This window comes from Pleurodeles waltl, chromosome 6, assembly GCF_031143425.1.
Source record: "Pleurodeles waltl isolate 20211129_DDA chromosome 6, aPleWal1.hap1.20221129, whole genome shotgun sequence".
NCBI lineage: Eukaryota > Metazoa > Chordata > Amphibia > Caudata > Salamandridae > Pleurodeles > Pleurodeles waltl.
In genome coordinates this window covers 1,670,007,279-1,670,020,979 of record NC_090445.1, presented here as the reverse complement: position 1 = coordinate 1,670,020,979, position 13,701 = coordinate 1,670,007,279, and the positions used below count along the sequence as shown (strand labels likewise).

The window sequence follows — 13,701 nt, the reverse complement described above, 5'->3', positions numbered from 1 at the left end:
TAGGGTTATAAAACCGGTTAAAAGACATGCCACCATGTCTGCATGCTTGTTGCACCCTATCAATGTAAATGTAATACAAGTTTGTTTGCTCCTTAGTGATATTTTGAGATTCATCCCTGACCTCTGGGGGGAATGATGGGTGTCACGTTATCCAATTTATCAAGTATAAAAGGTAGAGTGTTAGTCATTGTACATTACAACCTCTCATTACACTTTCCATTGCAGGCTAACAGCATTTGCCCTAAGGATTCTGGGGCAAGTTCAACAGTATGTTCCCCTGGATCAAATGGCCATGTGCAACACTCTCACCTGGCTGACTGACAGCCAGAGGCCAGATGGCTCTTTCGTGGAGCAATCGGGCTACTTTCCAGTGAAATTACAGGTGAGGAGAGTGGAGAATCACATCATTGCTTTAGACATCAGTTGCAAGGCCACAAAAATGTCACTGGTTCTGAACACTGAAAGTTGAATAACACTGTGGATAAATGTTCATTAAGTATGGCTAGCAGCCTAACGCACTTTTCCAAATTAAAATAATGGAAATAATGATGTAGTGTGAATGGCCGACTCCAAATGTATGTTTATTATAGATGGTTATCCATTGAATATATTGAATACTCCTAAAGAGGAGAAGGGTCTAATGGGATAGGTGTAATGAAGGAAAATAAATTCATGGGCCATCATTGTAAGGGGATACCTGATTCTGTTGTAGCCAGCAGTGCCCCTTGGCAGCTCCAATGGGATTGTGCCATCAGAGGGGGGGGGCATGGGCCTGTGGTGTTTCACCCGGAAGTTTTGGTTGGTGGCTGATAGAAGATGAAATCGCCTTTTCTCTCTAAATTGAAGAATGAATGTGTGACTCAGAGTCAGAATTACAGATTTCCTTTGTAAGTCCTCATTTCTCAGGGAATATCAGGGCTTCACTTGTAATCCTTGATAATTCCATGCCAAGACCCCCATTATTTGTAACTCTGGCACTGTCTAATTAACCATAATGGGCCTCGTATAGTTCAAAAACTCCTTTAACCTAATACTAGGTCTGGGAGGTGTGAACAGAGTCCAGCTTCCTGGAATTGTGGGACTTAGAAAAAAAAACTCAGTGGAATTCCACGAAGCCAGAGTCCCATGCCCGCAGAGTCCTCTTGAATGCGCCCATCTCAGAAGCGCTAAGCAGGGTCCAGCCTGAGTGCATACAGGATGGCCGTAGGCAGAGAAAGCTGCTGTTTCAGTCCTTGTTTCAGCACCAATGTGCACAAACAACGACAACCAAAGAGACTTCCTCTCCTCATCGTCCGACGGCGACGAGCCTTCTTGTCTTCAGCAGCTGCCTCCCTTCGCTGCAGCCCAGTTATGGCGCAGGTACATTTGGAGCAAGGTGTTACAAAGTGGCGCAATGCAAGCATTTTGTTACTTTGTAAATATGGCGAGGGAGAATGGCCTCCTTAAGGCCACAGTAACATAAAAAAATGACGCTATTTTGGCACTAAGAGGCGCAAGGGCCTTGTAAATCTGGCCCATGATTTTAACAGCACTGTCAAAAATGCCTCTTTTAGGATCCATAGGATATATTACATAGTGCAAAATGATGTATGGATATGACTTGTGAAACAACCACTTATGAGCTGTATTAGGGTAAACAGTGCTCCAGCATTATAGGGTTATGTGTATAACACAAGTCAGAACAAGCCAAGGGGTAGTGGGAGATATGAGACAAACGAGTATTGCGGTGTACAACATCAGATGAGAAGTGCTTCTGGAATAGCTGCAATAAAACACGCTGCATCGGGTCTAACTACATCTTTTTACATGAAAGTGGAAAGGTTTCGACCTTGGATGCATGGACCTTCAATTCATCAAAATTCCAGGGGTGGGGGAAGTGACATCACGTGCCATTTCTTCCTAACTTTCACACACACATGCTTACACAAGCACACATTCACTCATACACACACTCTATCTCATATAAGCACACTCTCACCCGCAAGCATGCATACATTTAAAAGTGTGTTTTTACTTATCTCAGCTACCAAGGAGGGTCATGTTCCATCTATTGGTACTCCATTTCTTATTACACTAATAGTGAATAATGCATTATTCACTATTAGTGTAATTAAAAAAACTGATTGAAATCAAGGAACTGGAGCCCCAAGCAACATTCATAAGGACGAGCTACCCCTGTGTTCCTGGCACTTATTCTGCCTCCTCTCAGGCCAGGGGTCGCAGAGGTAGGGCCAGGGGTTGCAATGGGCAAGCTGGGGTCGCAGCTGCGACCCCTCACAATCCCTAAATGACTTCCATGCTTGGATGGTCTGAACACCAGATCATCTTCAGGAAATATAAATATATTTTTAAAGGTATTAACATGTTAATTATGGCGAAAATTATTTTCTGATCCAACTGTGTTGGGACATTAAGCATGTAGATACAAACAGCATTATTTAATGAGTTAAGGGCTTGGTTTATATCTAGGACAACTGGAATTATGCAATTTTGAGGCTGTGGAGAGTCCCACATAATAATGTTTTTTTTGCATGTGCTACATTATCCGTTATCTGTATAATCTCAGGGTCGTAACTTGGTCAGCAAAATTTGGGGTGAGGGGGTGGAGGGGTGTACTTCATATTTTCCAACGTTGACGCTGGCATACAAAGTTAAAATACATTACGCGACAAGCTGGGCGCATGAGAGGGGCTTATAGGGCAGTGGAAAGGGAAAGAAACGCAGATTTGCAGGAGCACTAAGTGAGAGAAAATACAATATATAAAATGACCAACTTTTTCAATGCTTTCAAAAGAGAGCAAGGGAGTGAGTTTGTGTGTGTTTTTGTCTGCGTGTATGTAAAAATCCCGGGTGAAATCCAACAGAAACCTCACCATACCTGGCTGAGAGCACCTGTACCCAGCTATTCATCGGAAAATAAATATTTTAGGGGGTGTAACACCCCAAACACCCCCTTCTGAAGCTATGCCCCCGATAATCTGCAGATTTTAACAAAGAAATGTGTTTGTAGCTCAAATGGATCAAATGTTACTAATAACACGGTAACACCCCACACAGTGGAAAGCCCTACACTAAGATTGACTGTCAATTTTTTTGTTGCGTATTTCTATGCCTGAGTGAAACTTGCGTAATTTCTCCCTGCGGAATTCCACAGATATACATAAAAACGTTGCGACATTCCATGGAGTTCTGCACGCTGGCGGATTTCGGGCACGTTGCACCGCTCGTGGTGATTGTTAGCAGCGGGAGCTTGTTCTGTGCTGTAATATTAGCATGAACGGCTGCTTCTTTCTGCTGCTCGCGTAGATTTTCTCCTTGAGCAGCAGCTTTCTCAACACAAACGACCACCTAAGTTGAGAAATCGTGCCAGGAGGCATTCTAGCACCTATAAATCATGCTAGGGAATGCAAATTCTCCCTCGCACTCACCAATTTAATGTTGGTGAATCGTTCACAAGAAAATACTCTGCACGTGGCTGTTGGTTGAGTTTTTCCGGAACTCTGCGCTCCAAACACAACACGAAGCGGGCAAAAGTCTGTGAACTTTCGCCCACCCTTACTTATTACTATATTTACTATAGTTGGGTATTCAACAGGTACTAATGGGGTAAAACCTATGCTCAGGCACTGCTAAGAAGTGTAAAAATTATAAATTAATGAAGTCATACTATCACAAATTGGGCAACATTGCGCTGCATATTTGTTTTTTCTTGGCACATAATTAATCAACACTGTATACAGCACTGCAGTATAACTTTGTTCTCCCCTGTCACATAATTCCACTGACCTTGATTATATCTTGCAATACTGGCATCACAATCAAATTGAACGGGACAGGCTGAATGTTATATCTTGGGCTGAGACAGCTAGAATGTGGCATGCTGAGACCCTTTAATGGTAGCATGGGCTGCCTTCAGTGCAGCAGTGTGATCCTGTAGCAGTGCAATGTCCAACACGCTTCAAAAGGTAGGCAAAGAGAATGCAACGCAAGGTGAGATTTGCTAACTTCATTAGACATTAGACTTTTTGTGGTGTAGCTTGACAACACATCTGTCACCAGACACCTATGTGAGGATCCCTAGAGAGGGGCCTTGGCTCTACCCACATGCTGGAAGCAAGGATAACATATTTTGATTGGGCAGAACTTGTATGCTTCCACCAAAAAATGCTTGCCCGCCACACAGCTTTAATAATTTTGTGCATTTATCTAGCTGCCGGAGATTGAAGTTTCAGGAGCACACAAATGACAATGCATTGTTAGTACGGTGTCTTAGGTAACTAAATCATTTATGGTGCTTTTTTTCTGGCAGCAGCAGAGATGGGAAAGGGCAGTCATTAACCTACATGGATATTTAGGTCTGGCTTCACAGTGTACTGTCACCTGACATTTTTCCCTAAACCAATATTATTCTAGAGTCCTTTGAATCCATTCAAATACATATCTGTTGCCATGCTATGTACTTGTACTGCTTTACATTAAAAGGCAACATTCCATTAAAACCAGAACCAATGGTATTATGGGCCAGATGTAGGTAGCGTTTTGCATGGCGCAAACTGCGAAAATCACAGCTTGCGCCATGCAAAACACGCATCGCAATGCTCATTTGTGAATGCGACTCGCAGATAGGAAGGGGTGTCCCCTTCCTATTTGCGACTCGCACAGCGATGCTAAATTGCTTTGTGACCACAAACGCGGTAGCAAAGCAATTTGAAGTTACCACCAGTGTCACACTGGTGGTAACCCATTCGCAAAATGTTGCCATAAATGTTTTTTCAGAGCAGGCAGTGGTCCAATGGACCACTGCCTGGACCACTGCCTACTCTTAAAAACGAAACCAAATGGTTTCGTTATTTGTTTTATATTGCAACTCATTTTTCCTTTCAGGAAAACGGGCTGCAATACAAAAAAAAAACTGCTTTATTTAAAAAGCAGTCACAGACATGGAGGTCTGCTGCCTCCAGCAGGCCACCATCCCTGTGAGTGCAAGGAATCGCTAAGGGGTCGCAAAATGCGACCCACCTCATTAATATTAATGAGGTGGGTCTTTGCGACCCCATAGCGATTCACAGACGGTGTCTGAGACACCGTTCTGCATCCGATTTTGCGACTCGGAAATAGCGAGTCGCACCGACTCGCAATTTCCAATTCGCAAAATCGGAAATTGCTACATCTGGCCCTATATTCCTTTAAAACTAGACCTATTGGTATTGCCATTGTTTAGATTGGTGTGTACAAAGTCCTCTGATGTTTCCTGGAAAAGCTCTTGAGATGTCCATGGGTTGGTGGGATAGTGCCACAAAGCAATGTGACAGCAATAATCCATTTTATTACATGGATTTATTTCAGAATTATTACAAAAAATGCACTTTTGTTCCACTAGATGTTGGCTGAGATTTGCTGGTGATTTAAACATAACATGTTTCAGTCACTTTTTAGGTGATATCCTTCTAACATCTACCAACCAACCGATAGCCACTCTGTAAATGAGTATATTTGTGTCAAAATAACATAATAAAAACTATGAGTGATAAAGTATTGCAGTTTTTGAACAAGATAGGTTCTTCTCCTTCTCCATCTCACTGGACCCCTGTTTTTTCCTTTATGTGAATTACTCAAAATCAGTTCCTGGCTATGACCACATTTCCTTCATCTGGCAGATGACTGCAAAGTGCTTCCCTTACCATAAAAGACAACATCAACCACATAGAAGTTAGTCCTGAATGCTCACGATGGGGTGGTGCACAGAGGCTTTACCATGATTAGGATAAAAAGGCAGGGTTTAGGGGCATATTTGCATGCCATTTGCACCACCCTAGCACTGCCATAGCATCATTTATTTTAGGCAAAGGTGGCGTTAAGGTGGCCTTTCCCAGTGCCAGATTTACAAAGTGGCACAATGCATGCATTGTACCACTTTGCAGCCCCTTGGGCCACATTATGCCTGAGCCAGGCATAATGTATGTAAGGGGGGGCGTTCTGATGCAGGGAGGCCCAAAATAATGGAGCAGTGAAATTTACTAGATTTCACTGCACCAATTCTTCCGTCAATTTTAATTCTGACACTGTTGTAGTAATGACTGCCATGGTGCACCATATTGTAAATACGGCACAGCCATGGTGTCGTTAGGTGGGGCAAGGGCGACACAAGAGAAGTAGTGCATCGGAACTAATGCGCCACTTTCTCATAAATATGGCCTTTAGAATTTTATAGTGTAACAGTTAAAATGTAGCTGTTCTTTCTCTGGATGATTCAGAAGATTAGCACAAGGTTGGGGGCCCTTGGCTACTAAACCTCTAGGGGGCCTATTTATGAGAACGTGACGCAGTGCAGCGCAGGAAGTCACCTTGCTGTGATGCACTAAGTCACAGGAAAAGGACAGGAAAGCACCGTATTTAGGGCAATACGGTGCATTCCTGTCCTTCCCCCTGCACTGCTGCACAATAGAATGCCTAGTGCCAATGCTGGCACCCAAGCACCATGGTGCAAGGGTGCCCGCATTGCATTCAGGATTGTTTTTGTACAGGAATGGACACCTTCCTGCACAAAAACAATCCTGACAGGCATATTCGTCTTTCTAGTGTATCTTTTTGGCACATTCTCAGGTCTACCACTTCTGGTAAATTTGGGAATGCGTTGAAAACTGTGGGAGTTGCGTGGGAACAGCCACGCAAAGTGCATGGAATGCCTTCTCAGGCCAAAGTAAGGCAACTCAGCGATTTGCGCTGCAATGCCTTACTACAATTTTATGGAGCCACTCAGGGCCATACAAAGTGGCCTTGTGTGGCTTCGTAAATCTCTATTTTAAGTTGCGTAACATTTGCACTCCCTTGCATGTTGCAAGCATGACGCAACAGGGCTCATAAACATGCCCCTTACTTTGTAATGTGCTGAGGTAGACTCTGGTGAATAGTCCGCACCACACAGGGGAGCCAATTTGTAAGTACCAGAAAGAGTACCACAGGAGTACAAAGTCAGTGGGGAAGCTTCCACTGCTGTGGGGCCTCCAGTCTCCTGTGGGACTTCCTGAACATCCTAGATCATTACATTGACCCTAAAGGTCATACATGTCCTTAAATGCAATTCATTTTGCGTTTGACATAGGCACAAGTGTGTAATTTGTTGAGGCTGGAATATATGAGCAGTGTTGGTAACTATACCTTGTGCTTTTTCACAACATTTTTGGCTACTAGCTTTATGATTCTGTTGAATGCACCACTCAAGCTCTATGTCCATTTCTTGAACATGGGCCTGAGTTTACATTTACCTTATGACATTTAGTGAGAGCCAGTTAAGTTTAAATTGAGCTGGCAGAATTTGGGCACGTTGCACTGCTCATGGTGATTTTTAGTACCGGGAGCTTGTTCCGTGCTGTAATATCAGCACAAATGGCACCACGTGCTGCGGCAGAGGGTTCTGCTTCTTTCTGCCACTCAAGTAGATTTTCTACTCAAGCTGCAGCTTTCTCAAGCATGAACGACCACCTAAGTTGAGAAATGTCGTCGGGATGCGTTCTGGCACCCATAAATCATGCTCAGGGATGCAAATTCTCACTCGCACTTGTAAAGTTGTAAGTTACAAAGTTTACTCCTTTGCCTCAAAAGCTCCCATAATCTTTTTATATACGCCAATACTTTTCCTACTTGACATCCACAGATAGTGGCAATGAGTATTATTTTTTTAAGTCTGAGGTGTTCCAATCGAGGTACTTCTTAAATATTGGTGCTATGCTGATGGTGTTTTGCAGACCATCCAGACCCCTTTCACTGACTGTGTATTTTGACTTTTCATTACAGGGTACGTTACCCACACAAGAAAAGGAAAAAGCATTGTACTTGACAGCATTCGCACTCATTGGACTTCAGAAAGCATATAAAATATGTTCGATAGTGGTATGTACCAGACCAGTTATTTTTTTATTGCATGGGATGGCTACTGATTGCAAAACGTTGGTCATCTCACTGTCACCAGACTCCTAAAAAGCAGTATATACAGAATATTATTTTACTATTATTGTTTCACCTTCCAACCATTCATGTCTTGGTAAATAACAGAAATGTGTGAGCATGTTTTTATTCAAGCTAGAAAAGTTCAAACTTTGGCTCTTTGAGAATGATGATGTTGAGATATTTAAAAAAATATACAAGGATGCATTATATATTTGTGTGGGAATAGGTGGAGGGCATTGAGGTGAAAGGGACCGCTACTGGACTCCCATGCAATCATATTATTTAACAGCCAGGCAGGCATTTCCCCAGCATGATGAATTGTCTACATGCAAATGGACCACACTCCCCCAAGTACATCAATCCCCTGCTATGTTACATACCTAAAGTGTGGCTAATCACTCATTGGGTCAGAAGGTGCTGTTTGCGGGCGTACTGCTCAGTCGAAGAGCCAGGCCTTGAGGTCCTTCCTGGACTGCTTCAGTGATGCGGTCTGCCTGACTTTGAGAGGTAGCGTGTTCCGTGTCTGGGCTGTGTGGTAGGAAAAGGATCTTCCTCCTCCTGTGCATTTCTGGATCTTGGGAATGGCTGCGAGGGTGAGCTGGGATGAACAAAGTTGTCTGTTGGGTACGTAGAAGGCGAGGCGGTGGTTGAGAAATGCCGGTCCTACGTTGTGCAGTACCTTGCGGGTGTGGATCAGGAGTATGTATGTGATGCGCTTGTTGACTGGGAGCCAGTGTAGGTCTCTGAGGTGGGAGGAGATGTGGCTGCTGCATTCTGGATTCTTTGTAGTCTTGATTGCAGTTTCTGGGTGATGCCGGCATAAAGTGCGTTGCCGTAGTCCAGTTTGCTAGAGACGAGTGCGTGGGTGAGTCCTAGTGTGTTTGTCCTTGCATCACCTTCAGTGAGCATCCAGCAGCAATGCCATAAGTTTCCGTACCCTCAGCACTGCCCTCAGTCAGCTCTGTTACAAGGATTTCTGAAGCCACAGGAAAAATGAAATGTTGCCGTTTTGGTGTTTTATGTTCTCAGTTAGCATCAGGGCTATTCTAAGGCCTTTGTTGCAATCTGGTACCACTGTAAAATAGCGCCCAATGGCTAGTAGTGCAGCAAGGATGCCAGGGTCCTGGCAGCTGTTGCCATAGTAAAATACATCTATTATTAGGTTTCAATAGGCCCAGGTGCCACTGCACTCGCTGCACCAATGGTAGCTACACCCCTGCCTACGGTGGCTGCCTACAGTCACTATTATTTAACTTATCTTCCCGTGCAGGGGGCTCAGTGCCACCTTCTTCTGGCGGCTCTTTTACTGTGTTCCCACAAGTTTTCGTCTACCATTCTGCATAATAAATAACAGAAAGCAGAATCCCAAGTGATTAAGGGAATTTAGTATTTTTGAACGAACTATCTCGGTGCTTCGATTTGTAATGAGGCGCTACGGTGCATTTTATTTGTGTTGCGTACAAAAACATAGCTTTTGATTGCGATGGCGTTGAGACGCTATTGCTATTTTCAAGATGTCAGCATTTACACCATATGAAATCATCATTAAAATACAAATTGTTATCAAATAATTCAGGTTCAAATTTACCCTACCTGTTTCCAGCGGGCAAATTCGCGCATCAATTTTTTGTGCCACGTAAGTCCATATTATTATTATAATATTTAGGCACAGTCAGCTATGAGAAATGTACAGTACGAGCGGCCTCTGCTGGCGAGAAGCAGCATTACGTGCTTGTGTAACCAAACAATTTGTTGGAAAGTCACTAACTAATTAGGAAAAACACAACATTCGAGTTACGAAACCAGTGATATAAAGGTTTGTTTGTCTCCTTTAAACTACTACTGCCTGTCAGAGACTTCTCTCACAACTCTTTGGGTGTAGTTGACAACGCGGTTGTCTCTAGACCAAAGTAGAGCTTCAGAAAGCGTTTGAAGAATCACTAATGATGGAGCGGAAGTTGGCCCCGCCCGCACGGTGATTGATCCTCCTTCCTTACATGATTCGATTTGAAGTTGTTCTGTGCTGTCAGTGCATAATTTTTGCTTTCCGGTGCGGGGCACCGGAACTTATTTTTGAGGGCCGGAATTTATTTTTATGCCTCAAGCATTTACTGCGACCAAAAATACACATATGGGAAAGAAACAGGAAGAGAAGAACAAAAAAGCGTCAAAGTGGGAGGAAGCTCCAAGAGTGAGCTGAAGGGGCGGGGAGGGGCTGTAAATGGATTGAAGAGGCCCGAGAGGGCTTCAGGATTATACTGCCTCAGTATCTCTACACCGTGTTCACACATTTAATTGCAGGAATCGCATGATTAAGAGGAGGGCTTTGGGCATGTTTTTGTTTACAAATTAAGCACTTTGTGCTATCTCTAACAAAAGGGCTTTCATTGCATAGACCATGCTCAGTGCAGTAGGTCCAAGGATTTTTTATGGTGACTAGTGGGTAAAGGTCACTGCCCTGATTGGCAGGGGTGGCTGATGGGCTTTTAAAATGGTGGGGCGAAATTAAACAGTTTTTGCAAGTGAGCCCAACCGTTCTGAAAGGGATTTGATAGGGGTGTGGGGAGTGGGCTGAGAACATTTTTATAAAACTGTGTATATTATGCAATTTTAAACACAATTTCTTTAAAAAATGGACTAAAAGTTGAACTTTTAATGCCACTCATCCCACACAAGTCAATATCCTTGAAAGGTTCTGCACTCATAAGCTGCACAGAGGAACTGGGGTCATGGGGTGTCCATGCTCATCATGCAACTCTTTACCCACTTCCACCTTTTTAGCCCAATGTCATATATCAATATATGTCTGTGTCTTTCCACCAAAACCCATCACCCTTTATATGCCTCCACTTCATACAAGGGACCATTTGGTGTTCCAACACCCTGCCTCCATCACAACCCTTATTAGCCCTTAAAATAATCAAGCATATCTGGCATCACTTCCCCTCCCCATCCTTCATCCTTCACTAGACCAAAGAAGCACCCCGCGAAGGCAAAACATATTTGGCATTTGGCTACTCTTCTCCACCTCTCTCTGGGTCATCCCTTCCTTTCTCACCCAAAGGGCAGTGTTCCAGGTGCTATGAAAGCAGGAGCACTGTGAGGTCTGCTGTCAACATCCATGAAGACAGAGGCTCTTACAGAACTGTTGCCAGCATGGACTGGAATGCCCTGCCTGTGTTCATCACATACTTTCAGCAGGCATGGGAGGTGATGGTCGGCTATGCAATTGCACCATCTGTGTTTTACAGTTGTGTCAAATCTGCAGACAAGAATGAGCAGCAGGGAAAAGAAAATGTATACTGTGGACTGTCTTCTGCCATGCCACCATCTTTTTTGGTCCTCTGAAGCTGATGTATTAGCTTCAGACCCCCATTTTCAGACCGTGCATTGAAATACAAAACACAAATCACTACTCTTATGTCAGAGAAGTGACTTATCTGTTTTTTGAGATGCAATAAGGGTTATGATGAAGGTTTCCCTGAATGGCAGAATGGGAAGATATAACATTCAAGTGCAACAAAAGTAGAAATGGGATCGCTAAATGGAATTTAGCTCACTATAATGAATTGGCCTGTCAATGTGTTAACACGTTTAATGTATTCTATTTTGAAAGAACATCAGCCAAGATTAGCATTAGTGATTACCACTGAGATGGTTCATTTCGTGCATTCCCAAATATCAGACATTTTATCCATATGTAGGCAACCCCCAAATTTATCAGGGATACAACCAGTGTATTCCATCAACGCTGCTCTGCACTTAAGGGGATATTTAAGAGACCCTAGCACCATCTACCGAGACTTTAGCGCCATTTTTTGAATGCTAATATTTTGTTAAATGGCCAAAATCCCATCACCTTATTTACAAAGTAGCTCAATGCATGCATTGCACCACTTTGTAACCCCTGCGATACATTATGCCTGCGCCAGGCATAATGTATGCAAAGGGGGTGTTTCCCCATTAGGGGGGCTGAAATAATGGTGCAAAGAAATCTAAGAGATTTCCTTGCGTCATTTGTGTCAGCATTTTTAACGCCTGCTTAGAGCAGGAGTTAAAAGGGGGCACACCATTGAATGCAATGGGCCCCTATGTACTCTGTAATATTTTGGCGTGACTTCTGCAGAGTACATCAACAGTGTCAATAGAAATGGCGCTATTGTCCCCTAACCTGCGCCATGGTGCACCGTATCTTATCCTTGCACTAAGGGGTGCACGGAAAGTGGCGCTGCACTTGGTGCAGCGCCACTTTTCTTAAGTCCGCCCCCTAGTTTTTAGTTAATTTTTGCAGATCATATTTAAATATGTCCGCCGGTCACCCTTGGTTTACTTACCCAATTTGGTAGTTCGTCCTGTCCCAGCCTTGCGGTTGTTGAGGTGCAGTAGGATTGATGTCGCGGACGGAGATGCACACCAGTCCCAGTCCGATTTAATTCCACAGAACTGAAAGTGAACACTGAGCTCTCCTACCAGCTGAAGTGCTATAAACAGAGACACTGAGCAGAAGCATGCAGAGTATATTCTGTTTATAGTACCTGGCACAGTGTGACTCAACGTCACAGAGTTCACTGTCATGAGTATGCAATGTCAGATTTTAAACATTTATTTTTGGGGAATATACTGTGCTGTGATTACTGCAGTAAATACAATAATCACAGTAAAGTGTTTTCGCAAAAAACATTAGTAACGTGCTTTAGTTGTTAAATATCCCCTCACATTCCCGACTTGTAACATGGTTTGGTGGGGTCAGTTATGCTTTCCGACCACACCCCACCCTGTGACGACTTGGGAAAGAGTGGCGGTCGGGTCATGACAGCTTCAGAAAAAAGTGTTTCCAAGGTCTTGGGCTGATGTTGTACACGCCCATGGCTACTTCAAAACATGACCCTGTCCTACGTCATTAGTGGGCGGTCCACAAGGACCCCCAAGTATTGTAAAAGAGGGCTGGCATTATTTCAGCTCTTATATTTACCACTACTGTGCACCACAAAAATTATTTTATTTCTTCCACACCCACTGGTGCATGTGTCTCAGGAACTGCGTGCTTCATCTCCATGTGAGAGCGTCACATCAGGCACCCACAGGCGATGAATTAGCAAAAACATTCTAAAAGAAATGTGGATAGTAATTGCTCTTTGAAATAAAAACATTTATATCTGTTGCGTTAAGAATTTTCAATTCTATAATGGACATGAAGGCGAGGATTATGCTATCTCTTTCTTTACTGTAAAAACACAGCAACCAATCAAAAGTTAACAAGATCAGAAGTTAATTTCCAATGAACAACAGTAGTCCATACGCTGACCAATCCCTTATTGGTCCCTCTGTATATATGTCACTGCCAACGTAGTCCGTCCTCTTTCTTTGCAAACCATAGAATATTTAACAACATGAATCTCCAACCATACTGGAACCACTGTGTATTCAGAAAGACCTCCAGATGCTTAAATCTACTCCAAAATGTTGTCCAGAACTTCATGCTTCAGATGAAATTTGATGTCTCTTCATTTATTGTCCGAACCTATAAGCAAAGAGACATGCTAATAACATCATTCTTGATAATCATGAAATCCAACTGGTGGGTGTATGAATTTTAACATTCCGACTTAACATAACATCATCATAACATTAAGCATATTTATCTGATACAACTGGGTGAGACAACCCTCGCCTCCTTGTCCTCAATAGAATTGAAAATTCTTGATGCAACAGCTAGAACATTTTTTAATCTATGGCAGAACTGGAGCCTTCAGA

General features: G+C 43.2%; 1 protein-coding gene across 1 annotated transcript in view; it reads left to right on the top strand.

Moving 5' to 3' along the window:
- C5 (complement C5) overlaps nucleotides 1-13,701 on the top strand; it is a 234,277-nt gene that overhangs the window by 153,471 nt on the left and 67,105 nt on the right. The window contains exons 26-27 of the mRNA XM_069241656.1: nucleotides 226-382; nucleotides 7,795-7,890. Of these exons, the coding sequence (XP_069097757.1) occupies nucleotides 226-382; nucleotides 7,795-7,890 (253 nt within the window). The remainder of the gene's footprint in view (nucleotides 1-225; nucleotides 383-7,794; nucleotides 7,891-13,701) is intronic.